The 25,159-nt window shown below is 44.1% G+C and overlaps 1 protein-coding gene across 3 annotated transcripts in view; it reads right to left on the reverse strand.

Annotated features, from left to right (window-relative positions):
- Nucleotides 1–402: 402 nt before the first annotated feature.
- Nucleotides 403–25,159, reverse strand: part of LOC121615411 (ephrin type-B receptor 1-B) — a 151,424-nt gene continuing 126,667 nt past the window's right edge. For 2 of the 3 annotated variants that reach the window (XM_041949762.1, XM_041949764.1), the window contains exons 10-17: nucleotides 24,902–25,090; nucleotides 23,475–23,722; nucleotides 21,491–21,706; nucleotides 9,407–9,556; nucleotides 7,239–7,432; nucleotides 5,860–6,015; nucleotides 3,554–5,052; nucleotides 403–906 (exon numbers count right to left, since the gene is read on the reverse strand). In XM_041949762.1, coding sequence (XP_041805696.1) covers nucleotides 4,944–5,052; nucleotides 5,860–6,015; nucleotides 7,239–7,432; nucleotides 9,407–9,556; nucleotides 21,491–21,706; nucleotides 23,475–23,722; nucleotides 24,902–25,090 — 1,262 coding nt within the window. In that variant the 3' untranslated portion in view covers nucleotides 403–906; nucleotides 3,554–4,943. The remainder of the gene's footprint in view (nucleotides 907–3,553; nucleotides 5,053–5,859; nucleotides 6,016–7,238; nucleotides 7,433–9,406; nucleotides 9,557–21,490; nucleotides 21,707–23,474; nucleotides 23,723–24,901; nucleotides 25,091–25,159) is intronic. The other variant, XM_041949763.1, reaches the window with a different exon arrangement.

The raw sequence follows: 25,159 nt of genomic DNA on the forward strand, positions 1-25,159 counted from the left end.
AGCTGGAATTTACGAGACTTACTGCGACTGCCTGTGTGTTTGTGTGTGCGCGCAAGTGTGTGTTTGAGTTCCAGATAAGAGTCTAGATGGGAGGATAATTTCCACTAGTTTGTCAAAATATTGTCACTTTTCTTGGAGAGCCATTTTTTCGGGTTCACGTGTAATCCGAGTGACGGCTCGTTTATTAGCGGCTGATGGCTTTTAACACTTGCTGCCAGCCAGACCGGCGGTGACAAAAAGCTGTTTATTTCCTTTACCATTATGAAACCAAGCATTAGACGTCACACTCGTGCACAGTGCTGACAGCAGTGTTACTGGATAATAACCCTTCCTCTCTGCTTTCTTGACTCACCATTAATGAAAACAGAATCATCACCCATTGAGTCACAGACCAGAAAGTGATTGACTTGTTTTCCAAGGCGTTTATTGAGTGCATTTTAGTACAATAGTTCTCAGAAAGTTACAGCTTACAAACTCTTGACACGTACTTGTCACAATTTACAAGTGGTAGCTATACAGAAACAAACAAAAAGAAAAAGGAAACCGTTCACGCTCTTAAACGATGTACCTGTGCACACGGAAATGTCTGTACACACAAATGTGCCTGCTATGCACACACACACATTCACTCTCTTTTTCTCACTCTCTCTGACACACACACACACACGCACACACAAATAAACTATGGCATGTGCACACTCATATTCAGCTCCACCATCCATTGTGTACCATAGAGGGAGTGGTATCCTGGAAAGGTCCCATTTCATCCGATCTTCCTCCTCACTGGCTGCCCACAGTGTTCAGTGTGTGTGTGTGTGTGTGTGTGTTTGTGCATGTGAATGTGTAAGCATGAAGTGTCGTGTGTATACTGTTTTATATGTGTGTGTAAATCTTTGAGTCCACAGCCTGAAACAGAAGAAAGAAAAAAAGAGAAGGGAGTAGTTTAATACGTTTAGTTTTGTGGGGTGTCATGTCGGGTCATTCTCAGGTGAACGCACGTCTACTGTCCTAACCTATAAATGACAGGCATGAAATCAGCTACTAAAAGGATCGTTGGTCACTTCTCCGACAGTTACGGCGCCATGAAACATTTAACAAGCTCTGTTCTTGTGTTTTGTATCAGTGTGTGATGAATGGCTTCCATATGAAACAGCTTTCAGAGAGGGATGGCGAACCGCCTCTCCATTCATCACACTGGAGTGTCATTACAGTCAGATGTTTAGAAAGACAGAGCAAATGGAAGAAGAGGGAAAAAAAATACAGTTGCAAAATATATTCTATCATCTCATTCACAGGCTCTTGGGTTGAAAAGCAAATACATGAGACTGATCTGAACAGAGGACTAATGCATTCAAATTGAATCATTGGTTTCAGTGAAAAGAGATTTATGCCAATCTCAAGGAGCATGTGATTATATTTAGGAATACTTGGCGAATCAATGACTTGAAGAATTGAAAAGAAAAAGCAATTGATTTTGCCCATGAGGCAAACCAGTTGCTTGATATTTTCCATCACTAAACTAAACCAAAGAAATTAATATTTATATAATAACAACAAAGATGTTGCTACATAAACCACACTGCACGTTGGTAGGGGCTGATTCACTTCAATGAACTAACTTTCTGACTTCCTTCTAACCATCCCGTGTTTATGCCCCGCACCTTCACCCTCCTGTAAACTGACTCATCCCCCCCTTTCTATCGCATATGCACACACTGCGTCAGGTCTCTGCCCACTTTCTCTTCATTAAGCATCAGGCTGGAAACCAGACGCGAGAATAACATAATTGAGGGATTCTGTGTGTGTGTGTGTTTGTTTTTTGACGCTCCCATCACTCTCCCTCCCCGTGGCTGATCAGATGCCTGTCATACGGAGGTTCCAGCAGGTGTTTGCACCCCCGCCTGGGCCCACTGGAGCATGGAGCCAACCATTTCTCAGGCTGGCCCTGGCCTAAGCCAGCCCAGCCCAGCCCTGGCCCAAGACAGCTTGGTTACACCCAGGATGAACGAGCTGGAGGTGTGCCAGCCAGCCAGAGTAGCCAGGGAGAGAGGGCAGGACAGACAGAGGAGGAGGAGGATGACTTGAGGGGGGTGAGTACACTTAATAATCTGCTAATGGGCCTGCCATCAATTTCTAATTTTGGACGCAAGGTGGTTAGAACCATCGTCACTCATGTCTTTTCAGATAGGGCCAAAAGGGATTTCAGCAGGGTCACAGCTACTGCACAGAATTGATACTACAATAGCTCAAGATAATTGTCTGTGAGCTACTTTGCTGCCATGGCTGTATGTCAAAAGAATATTGCCACAGGAACATTCAGATCAGCTTGCTCTCGGTTTCAAAGGCCGCTGTTGTTTCAGCGTTATTTCATCAAAACTCGATTTATAAACTGTAACAGCAGTTCCTCGTAGCTTTCCAACAGCCTGAGCCTGAAGCAGGTGACCAGCAAGAAGGACGGCAAAACGACCACTGCTCATCGACTCGTTGTTGCTACTGTGACACCATCACTGTGCACAGACGATTCACACCGCAATCTTAAAGCACCGTCCCCGGACTTAGAAAGACGGATCATCCTTGTGCACTATCCAGAACAACCCTCAAAATGTATTCCTGAGTACTGCAGTGCAATTTCATGGACAGTCATCCATGGCGTCCCTTGGGAATAACGTAAAAATAATAATGTAGACATCTTGCAATCAAATGCTACCTACAACCTCTATTCCAGGAAGGCTGGAACACCGCATGAAACACAAATAACAACCAAATGCAATTGTTTACAAGTGAGCTGTGTGTACCATCAACAGTTTTACAAAGTTCAGCCCATGTAGTAACATCCTTTATACAATCATGTGTTCACAAAGCGGTGGACCTCGCTCCATCCCTGCTTGTGAACGACTGAGCCTTTCCAGGATGATGTCAGTGACGCTCAAGAGATAAAACGTGTATTACCTTTGTGCTGTTTTCATTTGAGCATATGCCAAAAAGGATTCTTTTTCTAATTGAACTCATCTCCTCATCTCCTTATTCATGTTTCAACTTTTTTTTGGAGCAGGGGTTGTAAGAGAACGTTTCCAAACATCAGTTCCTGCAGCTAAGAGCTATGGCAAGATTCATGTTTGCGTGAAACTCTCTGTGGCACCACAGTGTTTGTGCTCAACCTGCCCACCCATATGGCAGCAGCATATAGTGAGAAGGCATAGATTTACTCAGCAGCTTAGCAACAGCAGTCTATAGAAGATTGTGCTTCCGCGTGAGCAGCGTGCCCATGTGGGCTGTTTAAGTCTGCGTGTTCATCGGAATGGCATCAGGCGTCTGTTGGCAAACTTTGGCCCAGATGTTCATTTTCACTGTGTAGAGAAGTGATGCTGATTCACTCCGATTTGCGGCGCCTCGATTGGCTACTCTCTTGTGCATGTCAGACTTGCAGCAAATTTTGCCTCGCCTGAGATATTTTTAGCACCCCTGAGAAAGACTAACTGGATTTGCCTGAAATAAAATGCACCAGATATAGAGCAATTAAGAAGTTTTTTCTGCGTGATCAGCGGGTACTTACAGTGGATGCGGGCCGGCCAGGGCGTGGAGTTTCCTCCCCCCCCTTGGATGGCGCTGAGGACTCCCAACAAAAACGAAATGAAACGAAAAAAACAACAACAACAGAACAAAAAGAAACAAAAACAGAAAACATATCTGTACAAGCAAGTGCTCACCAGCAAGAGACAGCATGTGTACACTCACATTAAACATGATCTCCGATAAATGGATATTTAGTCAATTATTTTTACTCCTACAGTAATTTTCATATAGATCTACAATACCAATTCTTCGCCCGCAGTTCCTTTAATGTTTTCCTCAAGATTCAGTCAGGATTGTCCTTGTGACCCTCGAACAGGGAGACGCACAACCCAGTGTCCGTTGTTCAGTTGTCCGAAGGGAACCAGGGCACCGTAGAAATCTACACATTGTGTCTATCACAGTCTAGTCAACAAACATGTCTTTGCCAAAAATGCAAGCAGAGAGTTCTGTACATACATATTCATACATTATCACCTTCAATATGAAGGTTTATTATGAAAGATATAATCATATTTAGCAAGAGATAAACATATTTATATTCTCTGAATCTGGGTGGGGCTGGTTGAGAAGTCCTTTGGCAAGGCCTTCCACCCAGGACTCCACAGGTAGTGTTAAAGTTAAAATACGAGTGGGCGGCATCTTGCTATAGTGATCAAACAAACAAACAAATAGATGGTAAAAGACAAAAATAGAACTAGCTCTGAACGTTCACCAGTCCGTTTACAATACATTTTTCAAATTCTTCAAACAAGCAAATGATGGCGTGAAAGTTGAAAATGGTGCTCCACTGTACATCCCTGTATGCTCCTCCCTCTAATTATTCCTACTGGTAATTGCTTTTTCTTCTGGGACTTATTTCTGGCCAGGTCAAGGCATCTTCATTGCACACACTGACGACGGTAAAATCACAGGTCACACGTTGTTTCTAAATGTCTCACACTTCTGTTCACAATTTTAACATCTTCTAGTCCAGATAATATAGAAGTACAATATCACTCATTTTTACCATACAGTCTGGAATTGTGAGAGATTCCCTGTGGCGATGTCTGATTGTTGGAGTTATTTTGGTTTACAGTGACATGAATGGCAGTCTATAACCACAGCAACTGATGTCTGTTTTCCTTTTGTGGCTAAGTGGAGAAACAGTATCAAGTCTGGACCCTGAACTCCTGGCGTGGATTGCATGAAGTGTGATAGCTGATAACCATGTGGTAGTGTAGACCCTGGTCTCCTCTTGTCATGGTAGTGGATTAGATTAAGACAATAGTCTCGACTCTGGCGCGTTCCGAAGGATCGGGGGTCATTCGCGGGCTCCCATTGTTGCTGGTCCTGCGAATGCTGCCCGTTCCGTGGCACAGCGCCACCTGTAGTCATGCCATCGTCGTGGGTGACTGGCTCATCTGCACCCTCATGGACTGGATATTACTGAGGATCTTCTTCTGGTGGCCTGCTAGGGTCACTCCTATTCTCAGCAAGTCCCTAGGGAGAAAGGCAGAGAGAAAGAAAATTGAAAAGCAAGAACATATTTTGAAGCAATAGATGAAAGGATTTCCATCATATTGAAGATGGGATGGATCATCTGAGTGTGGGGCGATTATACTAGAGAAAAATGCATCATTTCATCATCATATCATCATTTTCCGGTGCATTTACAGCCCTAACATCACTATACATGAAAGCCCAATTTCAGGACGGAAAGCTGGTAGCAATGAAAATAGCAAATTTACAAAATTAATTCTATCACTTGAGATAAGGCACTTATTAATGCATGTTGCTTTGCATTGCAAAGAGACTGCATAAATGCCACCCAGCCCCGAGCATACATTTTTAATAAAAAAAAATGTTGGAATGTATTTACATTCCCACATAAATTTGTAGACCAAGCAACATTGTTAATTAAAATAAATGTAGTGCAATATTTGTGTCTTTTATTACAAGTGCTACAAGAAATGCTGTCATGACCCATTCTTGGAAAGGATTTACATCATTATCCATTTTGGGAAATTGTTAATTATCTTTATTTTTTATTAGATACCAGTCGTGATACTTGAAGAGCACAGATGGAAATAATTTCACCACGATGACTGTGTTATCTTCTATAATATATATTTTCATGCATTACCCTCACAGGCTTTACTTGGATGCAATCATTCAGATACTTGAGTCACTGGGCACATTCATGCTAAAAATACACACACTTGACGTTGAATCATTTTGTACAAGTGTGCCCATAAAGTGCCACACGCGTTTGGAGCACTTCAGTCGCACACGAGCAGGTGAACTCACTCTGAGGTCATTTGAGCCACCAGCTGCAGGGAGGTGAAGCCTGAGTTGAGGAAGTTGTCTCTGTACTGGCTCATCTTGATGGCAGCGAGCCAGTCCTCTACTGAGCTGAAGGTGTTGAAGTCAGGTATGGATCTGTCCAACAGTGGCTGAGAAGGCCTGGAGGAGGCAGAGCGAAGGAGGGGGGTAAGAGGACGTATATAGCCGGGCTTTGATGCGATATTAAACAAGGCGGTTTTTAAGAGAAGGAGAGAAGCTGTAGTTATGGGTGTTTTGTGTGGGTATGTGTGAGAGGATGCAAGGAAGAGAGGGAGAAAGTGTGCATGTATATGTGCACTGTGTGAGTATTTGCTTTGGAAAGTATTCTGACCCCTTCATTTATTTTTTTTACCACATTTTCCTGTTATACACTCTACCTACCTACTGTGCCTACCTACCGTCCTACCTAAAGAGCAAAATGTGTAAAAAGATTCTCCGGTATTGTTAGAAAACGCATCCGCTCCTTGGCCTGAATGCCAAACAACACTCATTGCTTGACTGATACAACGAAGCATGCCGTGGTAATGCCTCTCGGTGTCAGATATTGGGAAACTGGCCACAATTAAAGAAACAGCGAATTGATCTAAATGCAGGAGGGACCTTGAAGAGAAACATGCTCCATAGCACAAAATCAAACTCGCACACGGCCAAAAGTTCACCTTTCCACATGGCAGTAGCCCAAAGCACAAAGCTAAAACAAGTGGCTTCAGGACAAGTCTCTGAATGACCCTAAGTGGCCCGGCCAAAGCTTGAAAATTGGAATGGAAAATCTGTGGAGAAACCTGACGCTCGCAGTTCACCGACAGTCCACATCCAATCTGGCCGGGCTTGAGAGGATCTCTGAGTTACAGTGTAAGAAACTGTCCAAAGCGAGGTGTGCAGAGCTGGCAACCCAACAGGATTCAAACAGAATCAAAGCCATTACAAAATAGCGCACAAACATTGTGAATATGCATGTAAATGAGATGTTTCTGCATGATTTCATTTTTCTAAAAACACAGTTTTGGTCTGTCATTATGAGGCAAAAATAATTTATATAACACTGCAAAATGTGGAAAAAGTGAACTTTCTAAAGCCAATAAGGGGGTCTGGATGTGCGGGAGAATCATAAGCAGCAGGGAAAAAAGATCCTGGGGAGGAAAAGTTCAGGTTTGATGCAATCAACAGTAATAAATGCATGTTTATTTTATGAGCGCATAATAAGCATGTGCGTGCTGGGTTAGACAGCCTGTGTAAATACTGTATATATAAACAGATGAAAAGCATGTTTGTGGGTAATTAATGTCCACTTCTGGCTGAGCGTGTGTGTGTCATCTGCTGTCGAAAAAGCGCTTTTTACTCACACTGCAGGGATGTTGGCTACGGCTTTGAGGCTGGTGGGGTTGCGGATCATCTTGTCCAGGGTGCTGACGATGTCGGTGAAGCGGGGTCGTACGTTACGGTCCTTCTGCCAACAGTCCAGCATCAGCTGGTGCAGGGCACTGGGGCAGTCCATAGGCGGCGGCAGGCGGTAGTCCTGCTCAATGGCATTAATCACCTGGGGAAGAAAGGGTTGTTATTTATTCCATAAATGAGTTAGCTGACAAGCCTACATTTATATGCCACGTTTAAGTCATACGGTAATGACAGCAAACTTCTTTCGGTTAGAGTGTTTTTCTACAGTCTGGCTGCTCGTCAATAATACACTGCATTAGTGTTTCCAGTGACTGATGACACTAAGCACATCCACTCTGTGATCCTGACATCAGCATCCCCATCCCATACGGACACACTTCCTTTGGTGACTCAAGAGACAGCGATGTGCCCTGCCTCTCGATTCCAGCCAATCACACGTCACTCCTGGAGGACGGAGCGACGGAAGAGATGGAAAGGAGAGCAGAGGCAGTGTTGCTGCAGAGAGAAGTCACTGGGGAATGGGCAGATTGCATATAATTAACACTGTGAAGTACAGCCACTTGACACATGTCTCTTAAAGGCTGCACAGACTATCCTGGGCTTGTTAGAGAGAAGCTGCGAGTAAGAGTTTCAGGGTAGACGGAATTAGAATCGAGTGACAGCTGAATGAAGTTCACTCAGAACTTGAGGCACATTTGGCAGAAGTGCAGTATCTATAATTCAGTGGCCACCCTCACACTCCACACGCTGTTTGCTGGCTATAACCTATGGCTGAAATAAATATACAAACAGTGAAGTCAGAATAAATATGTGAAAGCTGAACACGCTCAATCTGCAGCTATCTATCCATAGACACTGAAAGGACTAAAGGTTACCCAGATTGCTGCAGTGCTCAGTGATGGACCTAGCCCTAGCCCTCGTCCATATATCTATGCTCTCTGTGGATGTAATCTTTTCTTAAAAATGCATAGTTGCGAGATAAGAGTCTGTTGTGAAATCAAGTGTAAAAGATACTATCATTAAAAATTACAGGCTGCTCTGTAGGTTGCCAACTCCACCCTGGAGTTGACTGCAACTCAGCAAAATCTTGACAAATGGTGCATATGGAGAAGTGGTTGTGTGTGTGCGTATTTTTTTTTTTTTTGTATGTGTGTGTGTGGACTGAGCAGCCGGACATGCTGAGCGGTGCCAGTCCTCTTCTCTGCACTAGTCCCACCAGGCAGCGTTTGCTGCTGGCCCACTGAGGCAACATCTGCCGGGTTGGACGGTCCTCGTGGAGTGGGGTCCATAGAGGCCTGATGGTTGGCTAGTTGTCTCACTAAAAGAGCTCAGGGAGAGAGACCTCATAGTACGGGACTATGTCCAACGGTTGTGTGTGTTTGTGTTGGTTCCTGTGTGTTCATGGGAGTCTGTGCATGTGGACCTTGTCCAAACGGACATGGGGAACAAAGCAGAGCTCTCAGCAATCATTCATTGCTCTCAAAATCCGGCCAGGAAGGAAAGGGGATAGTGTGAGGCTGTTTCCATAATAAGTCTGCTTTCAAAGTCAGAGTCAAGGACATCTTCAGTGATGATGCTATGAGATGGGAACTGATAAAAAATGTGTGATTTATTACAGCTTCCTCTCTCGTGTGTTGTCCTTGATTGTGTATCTATGGGGTGAAGAGACAGTATAACAGCATCTGTACGGAAATGGCCATCGTATTAATGAGGCACTTTACTCAGATTCAAACTTGCTTTTTACTGCATGGAAGTTGAGAAAAGTGTTCGCACTCAATGTAAATGTTCCTTTTTACGATGCTGCTTAAAGATCCTATGAAATGCACGCTTGAACTTCGTACGAGGCTGCTGCTTCCCAGAAGAAGGTGCTTCTTTAGTGGCGAGGCCTTGCTGAACTAGTGGGTCTAACTAAAAAAAGGCAACATATTTTTTGACGATTTCACCTTTCTGCTTGACATTTCAAAAAAAAAAAAACTGTCATTCTCTCTACAGCCGTCACGCCATTAATATCTCCTCTAATGCTAACATCCTGTTTTTAAAGGAAATACATCACATTAAGAAAGCAATGATGTAATTTCATGTTTTTAAAAAAAAAAAAAAAAAAAACAAAACTTACATCCTGGTTGGACATGTCCCAGTAAGGCCTCTCTCCAAATGACATCACTTCCCACATGACGATGCCGTAGCTCCACACATCACTGGCCGAGGTGAACTTTCTGTAAGCGATGGCCTCTGGTGCCGTCCACCTCACTGGGATCTTCCCACCCTGAGCGCAGGAGAAAGGGACAAAAAGGGCAGAAGGGGAAATGAAAGAAACGTTCCAAAACAGTTTATTATTCACGTTAAAGTCAGCCACTGCCCTCAACACCCCCACCTTGCTTGCCTCGACCGTCCTACTCCATCCCCCTCTCTATCCTCCTCATCAACCCAGCATCTCAAACCTCCAACAGCTAAAACATACGCGTGATTCTGCCTCTGTCTCAGCAGCGGCTCCCGACAGTGTCCGCCCTTCACACATCGACCAACATCACATTTAGCGTCTCCTCTCCCACAGCCCTGTTTGGATAACAGAAGAGAGAGGCCCGTGCTTCTGCCTGTACGTCGAGCTGTCTGCCTGTAATTGGGCTACCTGGGCCTCGGGCATGCCACGCGCCCTGTTGACAGAAATTGACAGCTGCTTGTTTAAGATTCCACACACACACACACACACACAGCTGGGAACATATGCGCAGGCACAGACACGCACACAAGTCCGCCTCCCCTTATATCTCAGTTGAGCTCGCCACCGGTTTAATAATGCCAATCAGCTGAACCTGAGCGTTTGCAGATAAGCTGCCGCTGGAAACAAACCCAAACCTAGAGAGCAACCTACACAGACCACCCTGTTTCCTGCTGGCTCTCAGAGAGCAGGAGAGGAGTCAGAGAGAGAGGGAGGGGGAGCAGAAAAGAGAGAGAAATGAGCGAGGACTCAGAAAATGGATCTTCTGGGGTGTTTTCATACTGCAGGCTGGTGTTTGAAATGCTGGACAAGAATAACCAGAAACAGGTTCGCATATGAGCGTGCCTGTGCGCGTGCATCCGTACACACTTACGTAGGTGTTACAGGTCAGCGCTGTGTGGCGCTGCAGAGGTGGAGATTCTGAGCTCATTAATGAGCACCTCTTTAGGGTTTGACCTTTAAACGGCCGCTGACCCTGAAAAGAGATTAAACATCTGACCCCGAATGGAGACTGCTGTCAGGACGCGCAGCAAGACGCGGAGGCAGCGCTCTCGCCGAGCTCAGCAGCCAGCAGAGAAAAAGACACGACGCGTTGAAAGAATTAGGCAATGGTGCAGTGTGTGGTTGTGCGAGGGTGTCACAGAGAGAGAAAATGAGAGAACAAGAAAGAAATACGGAAAGGAAGAGATCAATAGACGAATAAAGGCTGTCTAAGCCCCAGCGACTTCAGTGCTTCTCTCATATCTCAGACTAGTTAATATCTGAATCGTTTCATCTAATCCGAGACCCCAGGACACTTTCCCTTGCCCTTTCCTGGGTCTGAGGGCAAATGGAGGGACGCATACACAAGCCAAGCACCTTCCGTACGAATATATAAGAAGCCCAATCCCATTCTTCTTCGTCTGTCACTCTGTCAGGGCCTACGCTGCAAGTCAATTATTTTGTTTGGACAAACATACAGAAGATGAACAGCGAAGAAATAAAGGCAGAACGACATGAAAAAAAATTGCTGCTCCAAGCGAAACACCATCTATTACAGCCACTCTTTATCATTACTCGCATACTCCCTCCCTCGCTCTGTACATCTGGTCTCATGCCCCGGGACCCTGTTGGGATATGAGCTGAGTGTCGCTGGAATGGCCTGAGCAAAGACACAAGCTTCACAAGAAGCTCCCTGCGCGCCTCCAATGAGACAGACTTTAGTAATAACATTTCCAAGGCGGGTGAGTCAGAGGCAGCTATGCAAACCCTTAGTAATTACTGCTGTGGGCCAGTGATAGCTCTGCCAAAATCCTGCTTTAATAACATGAAGTGCTGAGCAGCTCATGCATTCAGGGAAGAAGGCAAAAACATAATAAAAAGCACTGGATTTTTTTTTTTTTTTTTTTTTTTTTTTGCAGTACAAGGAGTGTTAATACCACAAGGAATGAGTCGGGGGGGATAGCAGAAGTGATGATGGGAATTAAAACAGACCTAATGTCAACACAAAAGCACAAGTGCTTTGTGAAGCCTCGAAGCATGGGGACATCTCTTTGGATGTGCTATACCGTGCTGGCTACTCAAAAAGGAACAAGCTGTTTTCTGTTTGCCTGGAAGTGAAATATCGCCCCCAACGCAGAATTCACCTGCTCTGCTATCATCTCGGACAGTTAACTCAGACTGCGTGTAGATCAGGCGGGCTGTAGCTGTAGCAGCCACCTCAGCTGCAGAACTCCTGGGCCTTGAGAGGAGTAATCTATGATATCAAGTGATACTTCGCAAAACTCCCTTGATAATAAATAAAGTGGCATACAGTGCCTGATCCAGAGATACTGGATGGGTCTATTTTCCGGTTGATAAACGTTGGCACAATGAAGAAGAAGCGAGTGGTCACGAAAGCGTGAAAACTTCACCTATACTTTTCCCCATTTCACTCACTTTGTGACGCAATGGGGTATTTTTTTTGTCTTTCCCATTGCCACGTCATGCACGTGTACAACGCACTCAGACATGTTTGTGCACAGGATTGCCATCCGGAACACCTGGGGAAGACACAGGAGTGTGCTGGCAGGCTCGAATGAGATTACAACATGCGACCGGTTCCACCTGGTTGTGACCAGCCGTGACAGTTTGCGACCAGTTGTGACAGCCAGCGATATGTCTGGAGTGCGACCGCGACGGAGATGTGCTGGGGCTGTCAGGTTAAGAGGTACCACGGCGAGACGAGTGTGTTCCAGTGACAGCGAGGTCTGACAGATGAGGGATAAACATGTGGCCGCCATGTAATGTGTGTGCTTACTGGTGTCTGTTATGGTCCCGTGACCCTAGTTGTGTGTGTGTGTGTGTGTGTGTTCAGACGCTGGTACGCAGAGCGAGGATATGAAACACCTGTCATGTCTTTGCAGTGGCTGGAGCTACGCATCCACCAATGTGCCAGATACCTTCATGTAGACTGTCAGTGACATGCTGCTGCAGAATGAAGTAATATCTGGAGCAAATATACCTGTCAGAGCGCAATAACAGTCATCGCTAACATGCAGCCATGTCCCAGACGAATGTACTGTGATTTAAAGAGTCCAGTGTCGTCCAAGACTTGTTTTTACTCCGCTTTTTTCACTTCACAGAAGCTATTTAGAGACTCCAAATAAACTTTCTCCTTCATCTGGAAGACAAATATGTAGATCTCCGTCTCCCTGTCCTTTTTTCCTCCTTCTCCTCTTCCTTCACTCCTCCAACTTCAGTAATCCATTTCCAAACAATGCACACTCAAATGGACTTGAGCACATTTACTTAGGCTGGGAAGAGCGCTCCATCAACCTCCTTTTAATGAAATCTTGAGAGCAAACGATCTGCTCTGGATGTCTGCCCAAATAGGAAGAGAAAGAGAGTGAGAGGGATGGAGAGATGAGGAGTGACGCGGAAGACATGGGAACAAAAATAGAAGAAGAAATAAAAGGGGGTGGGGTGGGGGGATGGTGACAGAGATGTTGGTTTCTCAGACACCCATGGGAATGTCTGGAGAGACGGACACATGTCTTTTACCATATATACAATGCAGTCATGCAAAACTTGATGGAAGCATTTTATTTTGTGCTCCAAAGATCCCGGTCTCACACGAGGCTGGGAACTCTATGAGGCCTTTTGTTTTTATGTTTGATTAACAAATGAATTCTAAAAATTACCCGATGCTGCGTGGGAAGACAACCGAGGGAAATGAAAAAAATACTGTACACCCAGAATAGCCCCCTGTAATTGCTCTCTTTCTGAAAACATGAAATTGTGATCAAGACGCCGATGCTTCATAACCCTCCATCTGTAGAATTCTGATCCCGTTTTAAATAATTGCTGCCGGCAAGAGAAAACCAGTCAGGTTACAGTATAAATTACAGCACAGCACATCGAGGAAGAAACTGACATTCTGATACTTCAGTGGTACATTTAATGTATCCATTACTGCTCAGAGTGTGATCAGAACTGTAATAAGGTCATCTTAGAGTCGTTGCACTGACTAGTGCACAAATCCAACTGCATCCCAGTAATCTAGTTGTCTGAAGAATAATAAAGCAAGAAGAAACTCAACACAGTGAATCTGTCACTGAATATGTAGGTGTTACATCTCCTGTGTTTGGGGCTTCCTCGCTGTTTCAGTGCTCATCTTTAATCCCTGGGTTCCAGACTTAGTGTCATCTTAATTAGCTAGCTAGCTGAAACTGATAAAATCTGCTCGCGACAGTTGTTGTTTCAGCAGAATCGAAGATCGCCGCCTTGTAATGAGAAGTCTGCGTTTGTCTCTGTCTGAATTCAAGCACCAAAATAATGTTGCTAAGAACTTTGAGTGGTAAATCTGCCAGTGTTAGACTGTATAATATGCGCTTTGGGAGAACAGAGAGATTGACAGACAAAGCAGAGGGAACAAAGGGGGGTGGGCTTAGCGAACAGTTCCAAATTTTCCAAATATGGAATATTTCTGCATCTCTTGGTCATCATTTTTGACATGTAATTGAAAGGTCATTTCTAATCTAATTAGACTTGATATAATGGTGACTTGCTGATCTCTCTGTAGTGTTTTACAGTGAAGGTCAATTTACCTACATCTTATAACATAATCTCATAACATAACATGTCCAAAATATACTGTTCTGTGATTCTTTAAGTCATGTTTGTTTGTATGCGTCTCTCATTTCAGACACAAACAGAAAACCGGTTTTGCCTGGTGAAGGAGGTTTAATGCAGAGCACAACAGCTCCATTGTTGTCAGCACCAGGTGAGAAATGTGAAGTTGCAGACAGTATTTCGTTTCACCCAAATCAATTAGAGAACCAGCACAACACACATATTTTACTATTATAGCTACAGGCTTTGGGCAAACATTAACGTTTAACAGCTTGTTGGCACTGCTTATTGAATGAGTTTATCTCCATCTTGATACCTCAAACACACACTCGTATCACAAAAAACACACAGGCCTTGTTACACCATTCATTGGCTTATCGTGAATTGATCTCATGCAGCTCCTTCTGACTGTTTGGGCTATTAAAGTTTTTCACTGGCTTCAACATAGTTTTAGGCTGTGAGACTTTTTGTTGCACTCATGGTTGTATGCCTGCAGTATCATACGGCGGCAAAGACGCCATGGCAACCAACCTGGTGTTTTTTGCGCAATGTACAATGTTTTTGCATCTTTCTGTATTTCTTTTGGATGATCATATAAATATATTGTACCATAAAGGCTTATCTTAGGAAAGCCAGACCTACCGCTGGTGATGTTTATGAGCTACCTTTGACGTTTTGCTCAGCACACAGTTAGACTGTGAAACAAACAATTCTTCACTATGTATTAAGCATTCTCTATGTGTTTTTATTATTTACTCCATCAATTATCCCTGTTCCCTAGCATCATTAGCACCATACTGTGTATTGTTAAACAGAAATTTCAGCTCCCTCAGGGAGTAGACCTCAACATCTCTGGCAACTGCTGACATTGTCAAATTAAATCTGGCAAGTAACCAATCGTACTTGTGCTATTCCATGTTAATATTAGACAGTGGCCGACAGGATATGGAAAATACGCAGATAGTTCAGGAGCACAATAGGCCTGATTTTCTAGTCTAATATCGTTCCTCATGTTGTTACTGGGAAGGTATCTATGAAGGCCCCTTTAATGAGAACAAAATAAAAAATAAAAGCAATGATCACGTCAGCGCTTTTATTTTGAAGCTTTTAAAAAGGTGGAACTTCGTATTTGGAAGTTACTGCTTTGGTTAACCAACAACTTGGATGTCCCTTCTGTGTCACTGCAGCCTGCATTAGGGTGGCTTATAGAGACCCAGGCTCAGTAACAGGGAAGGTATCTCTTTCACTGATTTAGCTGTACACAAACCACCTCATTGTGAATCCTGCTCAAATGCAAATGCAGTCCAACAGCCACAGATGGTGAATCAATGCCCACCTTATACTGTCTCTGGCAAACACGACAGAAGGTATAAATCAAGGTGGAGTGCTCTGGATGGTTGCTCCCGCTTTGATGCAGGGACCAGGTATGGATCATGTTACTTTCCGTCTTTTCAGAAGCTATACCTCCTCCATATTCATATTCATTTCTATTCCTGGATGTTTTCTGCTGCTACATTTACTCCAAGACTGAGCAAATTAAATCCTACAATCTGAATAAAATTGGCCGGGAAACATCTTAATTAGTTTCAAGTACAAAACCCAGAGATTAAAAAAAAAGCAAACAAGGGTAGGGTAGGAAGTTCGGCTGCAATTATGGATGAGTGTGATTGGGGTGGTGGGAGGCCAGTTGGGGATCATGCTTGGTCAGTGCAGCAGTGACTCACACGCAGGGGGTGGGGAAGACCACCCGAACCTCTACATGCTCTCCCACTGAAACCGATAAGGAAGTACCTGGCATGTGTAGTCTGCACCCTTGGGGAAAGTTCCAAGGTTCCTGCTACACATCACATGTGAATGACATGATGTACTGCAAGTCAGATCCAACTGTCAACTTATCTGAAGATATCCAACACAGCTGTACCAAGCTACAGCTGCAAAGTATAGCCAGTGACATCTGGACAAAAACCTGAATCTGAATTTGTGTTGTTCAAACTACAAAATACACGAGCACACATATGTTTTTGGAGGTTCAGCAATGCACACACTGGTTGTCTCTGAACATCAAAAGCAGCCGCCAGTAAACCTGACTGCTGTGCATCATCAGAGACATTCAGTGGATCAGGTCGTCTGTTTACCAACACCAAGAAATAAAGAAAAAGAGCTCCTGATCTTAAACTTTACATTACAAAGAGTGAAGCACATGTCCATTACTGACAATACTGTAGTGTGAAATTGCAATGTGGTGTAGTGTGAACTAGACGGCGGATGTGAGAGCTGTATTTACATTTGGTCTTTTTAAAATGCAAGAGCGGTTAGCGGCTTGCTGGAAACAAATGTTGCCTTTATCCGAATGCTTGTGAACCCCAGTCTTGCGAAGTGTATCTTGAACTTAGCTGAGTTGTGGCCATCACGGTGATGTCACAGTGCCTGGGAGAAGCCATGGCAACAGCCACAAAGGGTTTGCTGGTTTATATGGAGTATTGTTAGAGTTTTAATATCTAAGTAAATACTGTATTTTATCCTTTGCATACAAATGAGATATGTTAGGGAAAAAATCTACAAGGAGATCTCTTAGTTTGCCTTTGGCCCGGTCCATATGGACATGTTCCCATTTCACTCCTTGTTTACTCAGAGACTCTGTCCCTTTAACTTTATGCAGTGCATACATATTTCACTGCAGGTTGAATAGACAAGCCAAAAAAAGTGCATGGGCCTGAAGCCAGAGAGAGGGGGAAAGGATGCAAATAGAAAACAGACAAATGACAGAAACAGCAGTGCGGTCCACATAGTGTGAGCACTGGAGCGGAGCTGAGAGAATGTCACTCAGGTCACAGGGATTTGACGGATGAGCTTTGTTACTGGCTCTGCGTGACCTCGCCTTTCAACCCCTCTCAGCCCCGATGACACAAACAAACACACAGACACACATACATGCCTGCGGAGGAAAGCACCTAGGGGACATGTATGTGTATACGCAGCATCACAGCGCAAACACACACATCTGGCCACATACAGTACACGCCCACGCAGTCACAGCGTAAGAACACATCAAGTGACATGCGAGGCAGTGACAGTCTCTTCACATCATCAGCTGAGGCACCAGCAAAAATTCCTGACCCACACCTGCCCTCCTCACTCTTGCCCTGTGGGCATGAACCCTCAATGGAAAGGGTAACACCACTTGTCTCAGTTGTTATAGGCCTGACATTCTGAACTCGCACGGCAGATTTTGGAAACAGATCCACACACACGCTCCCTAACGACCACTTGCTCTCTTATCTTAGCCACATTAAGCGCCAGCGACCATGGCAGGATCTCTGACTTTTACTCACCCATGAACACAAAGCACACAATAAAACATGTGCCACATCACCGCTGGTTTACCTCATCGTTCTGTAGCCCTACACTGAGTATGCCATTCTGATGCGCCTTTGTGTTGCTCTAGGAAAAGCCTTGACATGGAAAAGGAGTGGACAGCTGGAGAAAAAAGAAGGATGGATAAATGGATACATGGATGGATGGCTCCTTAGATGGATGGAGTGGTGAGTAACGAGAGCAATGTGAAAGTCTTTCGGGTTCACCGGGTGTTCAAAGATCAGTCTTGTTTTCTTGTCAGGTAAGCAGGTTCACCGGCATCTCACCTGGACTTGTGATTGTGTGCCTGCTTACTTCTTCAACCATGCAACCACATGTATGTAATCATACAAATCAATACAAATAGAAGCAAACCACGGCTGCAATCAAACACGCAGCCTTTAAAATGATTAGCACACCTTAGCAGGACCGGTGGAGTCCAAGCATTGTCCTGTGAGCCTAATTAATCACGACTTTGGTGTGCAGCCAACAGAGAGGGAGGACAGCCCCCTTCTGTCTGAAACCTCCACAACATTGCTCCAGAGTGAACTCACATCCAGGGTTAACGCAATTACCAGCATGTCCTCCCAACCATACATCCAGCATCACACCACAGGCACTGTAATTGGTGTGCCTAGAATTGCGGGGAAAAATTAGAAAAGCAGTAGAGGGAAAGAGGTGATTAATTTGCTGGAGGAGGAGGTCAATGGCGATGTAAATCACTGGATGTCAGCACAATTTAATTTCCCTGATTCCCTCGGCCTTGTCTGCCACGCCAGCCTTGCTCGCTGATTGGTTAGCGTCAGGTCATAGCTGAGGAAGTCGTGGAGTGAAGGACACCATGCGTGGCTTAATTACAGTATAGGACCCTGTATGGGACCTGTGGACCCTCACACCCCCCCATGCTTGTTTGCATGCTCCCCTGAATACAGGGGATGAGGGATCAGGAGGACAGGCAACATGAAAATCTGCCACTTAAGTCTAGCTGAATAGGCTAGCTGATCACATTTAGCTGTATTTAAGAATTGAGCAGGCATATTGATGGACTCAGCCTCTCAGTACGTGGTGAGACATGAAAAAAAACTGCTCCCTCGATTTGGAAGGAACAAAAATAGTTATGGAACTGAAGATTTCATCAGAACGCTATGATAAGGCAGCAGCCAGTATGAAAGTGAAGAACAGCCAAAGCTTTGATGCGCTCGTTTTTGTTTGTTTGTTTGTTTGTTTGTTTGTTTTTTTCAAATTTCTATCACTAGCAAACACACCATCAAAAAGCCTGAGTGTGCTACCATCAGAACAGCTCTCCAGGTTCAAACTTCAAACCTCACCTGCTCTATTGACTCTCCAGATAATGCCCTCAAGGAGACTTTGTTTGCATTAAACAACGCCAAAATGTCGACCGCAATCTATAATTCAATCCCCACCTTTTACACCCTGTTTTATTAGCAAGCTCAGCGGCACAGACAACAAAGGTGCTGCTCCTCTTTGTTGCTACATAAGACCCATTCAGCAAGGTTTAGCCACAGGGGTCAAGCATACAAAGCCAGCTATTCCTGTGGAGCAATTATCTCCCAGCCACACCAAATGTGAGGTCATACAGCTCCTCTGGCCCGTGTGACACTTCCTGTCCACACGTGGGCTAGCCCTTCCTGCCAATCAGAAGCCTCCCCTGCGCCTACACTGTATGTTGCTATAATAATTTTAACAGAGTTTCCACCTGAGCTCAGTCACAAAGGTGTAAATAAAATAAAATGCATTGTGTTTTTTTTGTATTATTGTTTTGTTTCTTTGCCTATATTTAGATAAAAACAAATTATTTTGAGAACTCTCCTTTCATACCTGTGTAGCACTGACTCAGAGGCCTGTTTGACTGCATGCTTTTGATCTCAACTTTTGCATGTGTTGAAATACCTCTGAAACTAATCCGAAAATAAGCCCTTTTTTATAGCATAATTTATTCATATTTATTCAGACCATATACAGTGCTACCACAGTGCTGTACATTCAAAGAGTATACAATGAATCATTTTCAGAAACAGCCCCCAAGGCAGTTTTATAAAACAAGTGAATATCTCTATTCGCAGGATAGGTTGTTTAGGGTCACTGGAGCCCGGTGACCCAAAATAAGAGCAGGACAGGTAAAATACAGGACAAGGCTCAGTGACTAGCAAAATAAAAGGGCACGGCGCAAAACGTGTGGCTATTGTGAGTATATTTATATTACATTATACTGTATACAAAGCACAGACAGCAACACTCATGATAGATTTGCAAACAAAGCTAATTTGCGCCAAAGTCTCAAAGCAGAGTGAGTGAGGTGATGCTAGACACATGTGCATGGGCCTGCACACACCCACCCACACAAACACTCAGAGACATAAACATGCATGCCTGTGCATGAACACATCTTTGCTCATATGCTAATGCACACACGCACACACACACACGCACAAACAGACACTCAAATAAAAACACACACGCAAAACTCCGGCATGCTGGGAGTCCTAATGACCTGCGCGTGTGTTTGCGAGGGTGTAAGAGTGTGTTTTGAATTAGGAAGAGGAGAGGCAGAAGATGAACTAACGATGGCTGCTAATAATTACAGATCTGTAGTGTGGAGGAGTTAATGAGGAGCCAAAGCCTCCCATGATGCCCCAGTAATAATGAATGAGGAGTGAGAGAGAGGAGGGAGGGAGAGGGAGGGGGTGGAAGCTGTCAGTTTGAGAGGCCGCAATGCCCTTTGCTTTCTCTGCACTCTGGGCATGTCAACGAGAGAGGAGCCTTCCCGGAGGAGGCTTGTCTCCACACTAATGAAGATGTGACAGACCTCCAGTCCGTGACTTGCTGAGTATAGGAAAGAGGATGAGGACGAGAGAGGCAGCTCATATAAAATGGAATGCACTGAAAAGGTGAAAGGTTTCCAAGACCTTCAAAAACAATGAGACGGTGTCAGATAGAAGCAAAACTGATTAGACTGATAGGCTGCTATGATGTTTTGATTGCTGTACATGTGAGGCAGAGGTCTTCATGGGTCCAAAAATGGGTGCCTGAACCCAGAAAGACCCGGAAATGTACTCCCCGGAACAGAACCGGACCCATCTGTTGCTTGAAAGTCGGGACCAGGACCAATACAGAAGTGAGAAATGTCGGACCCTAGCCCAGCCAGGAGACGCAAACATGATCGACAGCATTTTCAAAGCTGATTTCTATTGACAATTTAACATTATTTAAAAGTTGTCAAAACAAAACTTTGTGTCTCAACTTATGAACATTAGTGGCCTTCTCCCCTGTGTCTGTCCATGACTCATAATCCATCCACCTTGCCAAAAAAGTTTTTAAAATACATCCCAATTTTCTGACTGAAACACGGCTAACCTTCTCATTATTTCAGCTTAAAAGACCACTTGCTGTCACAGCGATGGATGACAAATGCGACTGATTTGCAGTTTTGTTGCATCTGGCAAAATAAAGAGACATTCGACTGTCTGCTCTTTTGAACTATAATAACGATTGCTCGTTCGTTGCCACAGCTGCTAACGTTAGCATTGCTAACTTGCTCTCATCTGTGTTATCTGAGAAGTCTGTTGTGGCTGTCAACTTATTTACCAGCCCACACTTTCTCATCCCAATGTTACAATGTACACCCACTCATTCACACACACTCATTCACACACTCACACACACACACACACACACACACACACACACAGCATTTCCATCATGATCGGTGCTGTCTGATTATGTCTGGGTCTTCTCAGATCCACTTGGGTATTACACATATTGTAAAACAGAAGCGGGACCTGACTGCTGACCGTAACATGTGGAACCCAACCTGTACGGGTCCTGGGTCATGTTCGGATGGATTCACAGATCTCTAATGTGGCTCTAGTGTGGCTAAGAAGACCTCTAATGTGAGTAAAAAAGTTGAGAGACCACTTAAAAGACATAACATGCAAATAAACACTGGTTGAGTAGAAGAAATCATGTTACCCGAAGCCCCGAAGCAAATAAAAGATGAACTCTGCAAGTACTCACCAGAGAGCTGGTGTAGCTGGGATCAGAGGTGTCATCCTGCAGGTAGCGGGACAGGCCAAAGTCGGACACTTTACACACCAAATTGCTGTTGACCAGAATGTTTCGCGCAGCCAGGTCACGATGGACATAGTTCATTTCAGAGAGATATTTCATCCCAGCTGAGATCCCGCGCATCATACCCACCAACTGGATCACTGTGAACTGACCATCATTTTGCTAGAGGACAGAGAGAAAGACAAACAAAAATGAGTATTTAGATATCATCTTTGTCATGATTAACATAAATGAGAATAGCTGGAGGAAAGAGATTTCAGCAAATGCTGAAAGATGCTATGTTGACTAAACATTCCAGACTTGAAAGTTGTTATTTTTAACACCTACTGCTTGAATCTGATTCTCTATCAAGAAATATCAGTGCAGAATAAATTAGATGTTTGTGCCATTTTCTGATGTATTATACAGACACCACGCAGTCTGGTAATAAAAGCTCAGAAATGACTTCTAAAGGAAACTTAAGAAGACAAAATCCCTGTGCCAAGTTCTCGATAACTTTTACAGAGGAGCCATAGAAAGCCTCCTGACTGGAAACATTGCAAATTAGCATGGGATGTCCATGGCCCAAGACAGAAGGGCTCTGCAGCGGGTGATTGAAACCGCCCATAACATCATTCATACCCATCTACTGAGCATCAGTGGTATTCGTGAGGTGAGGTGAGCCCAAAGGACACTAAAAGACAATACCCACTCCAACAACAGTCTGTTCACCCTTCTGTCGCCTGGCAAGCGATACAGAAGTATCCACTGCTGTACCACCAGACTACCGAGCAGCTTCTTTCCTCAGGCTGTGAAACTCCTCAGCTCATTCTCCACACTTCACCATGAAAAAACGGTCTTGTTTTGTGTGCAGCATAAAGGGAATACAGCTTGCATTTCGTTGTACAACCCTTTGTTGTACCCTGAATCTTGAACCCTGAACAGCCAGAGGGTTCATGCATATAAAGTGACAATTGGACAATGTGTTGTCACACCTGGTATGAACACAAGAGACAAACAGTCTAATCTGCCTACTTTTCCAATCTATTTGAAGTTTTAGCTACCTTTTTCCAAAGCAGGTAATGACATTCACTTATTTTTGTTTGGAGTTTTGTTCCTTTCCTTTGTTTTAAATTATCTGTTGTTCACACTTTGCCATTACAAAATCGACATGCTGACCTCTTTTCTTGCCTTTTAAATCTTCCTAATGTCCAGAAGAAAAGTATGCTTGCATAAGATAAGCAGAATGGATTGCTGAAGCCAATCTCGCTCATTGTAGGTGTTAAAGCATTGTTCCATGTGGAAATGCAGGCATCCATCTCTTTAACATCCACGCATGGTGCCCCTAACCCTGTGTGAATGCTCTGAAGAGCAAGCTTTGAACCCCCGAAACACAGTAACAAATAAGAGGGTAAGGGAGATCGATGGAAACACAAGTCGGATGTGACGGTTAGCAAAGCCAACTTCAAAGAGCCCCTTTAAACCCACCCTAGATCAAAGTGGAATAGAACACCAATCCATGAGATTGAAGGAGGAAAAAAAGCGAGCTGAATATTGATTAAGCTGTATGTCCGCTCAATCCTGACTATAAAAGAAAGAGTGAAGAGTCCATTATTAGCTCCAGGCATTAATAGAGAAATTAAAGTCTGATACGGCTTGCTAATGGAAATTTTCAAATTAAGAATGATTGGAATCATGCTCATTGTCATGAAACATATTCTCTATTGGCACAAGATTAGGTTTAGAAGGCTCATTCTAATTTGTATTAGGATGGATTCTTAGCTTGAATTCCTTTTCTGGGATTGTTTAACGATTCATTTCCAATTAGCTTCTCAGTACCATCATGCAAGGTTTCTATTCAACTCCTGAATACGAGTTTTGATCACCACACATTGCACATTTGAAACTTTGTATGACATGGTACATGTATGTGTTCAGGAAAATTACTCACCCTGAGGAATGAGTCAAGGGCACCATTCTCCATAAACTCTGTAACGATCATGACCGGACGGCTTTTTGTGACTACACCTTCCAGACGGATAATATTTGGGTGGTCGAACTGGCCCATGATGGACGCCTCAGACAGGAAGTCCCGTCTCTGCTTCTCCACGTAGCCCGCCTTCAGGGTCTTGATGGCTACATAGATCTCCCTCTTGCCAGGCAGCTTCAAACGGCCCTTGTACACCTCCCCAAATTCACCTAGAGTGGAAACAGGTGCTCAGTGGTTGCTCCGTCAAAAACAAGAACTGATCTACATTTGTGTGATCAAAAAAGGATCGGATCAAAGGTTAGTAGAGTTGATGAGCTCTAAATCTATTCATTTATCAAGCTTATTGGCATCTCTAGTTCTGAGGCAGAGATATTTCTCTGCTATTATAGATCTTGATTTGGTTCTATATCAAGCATGCTGAGTGTTGTCCAATACTCCTGAAGTGTTGCTCCTTCATGATATTCTTAACAGTGTGGCTCCTCTGACTCACAGTAGTCATCTACTCCAAAAGCCTGCCAAGTGTCTTCATATTCCCCAATCAAGGAATAACAGCCAAGCACTATCTGGTAAATATCTGGAACCTGTTTGATTAATTATCACCACCTCTATGTCCTGCAGAGACACCACACAGTGAAATCAACAAAAAACGGAAATCTTTAATTAGTTAGTCACCTTGCATTCTTACCCCTATCCTATCTCTGTCACTTCCTCACACCTAGCTTGCTGAGTAGGCCAGTCTGCAGGAGCTATTCCAGGCCCAGTCTCATTACCAGGGGTATTTTAGCCTCTACATGAATCAACACATATGGTATTAGTGTGCTCTCCCTGCTGTAAAAAAGAAAAAAAAAAAGAAAAAGAAAAAAGGTGGGTCCTGTCTCAAGGAAAAGAGAAACACTTGACATACTGAGCTGAAGCTAAATTAGCCTCCAGTTGCTTGGAATTTACTTCAAAGCAATCAGCCCCTAATTACATGTTCATCAGTTATAACGATACATTAGAGATCATCCTGAAACAAGGACAGAAAACAAAATGTCTCCACCTACTTTACGTGTAAATGAAAAGGGATGATGCAAGGTAGAACATATTAGAGAGCAACACTAAGAGGATCCAAAAACAGAGAAGCACAGGGAATAGGCCGCGAGGCTTGAGTTATTTCTAATACCATTAGGTCCCAGGGTACCTGGCCTATATGCTGCTAGTGTACTTGACATGGGCCCTTGACATGTTCCCATCTGATGTGGCTGCCAAAAGGGCTGAGCTTTACAACCTTGAACGGATTCAGGCTAAACACAAGCAAACTGACATATACATGGACATATAACATACATACATGAAAACATTGCAATCTGCATCCATGCAGATTGTTCCATAGTACCCATTCTCCATACCTGCACCAATGACCTCCTCGATCTTCACAGTGGAGACGTCAATCTCCTTGGCGAACTCTCGCACGGCTTCGTTGGGGTCTTCGTAGGTGAAGGGATCTATGTAGATCTTCATCCCCGGGGAGCCTGAGAAGTGGGTCGGGCAGCCCAGTGGGGAGGGGCAGTTAGACATGTCGGCTCGCAAAGAGAGTTCTAGAACAACCAAAGTGCTAAATGAGCTTTCCGGAAGAAGAAACTGTTCTTTTTTTTTCTTTGGCTAAT

This window comes from Chelmon rostratus, chromosome 12 (genome assembly GCF_017976325.1).
Source record: "Chelmon rostratus isolate fCheRos1 chromosome 12, fCheRos1.pri, whole genome shotgun sequence".
Classification (NCBI taxonomy): Eukaryota; Metazoa; Chordata; class Actinopteri; order Chaetodontiformes; family Chaetodontidae; genus Chelmon; species Chelmon rostratus.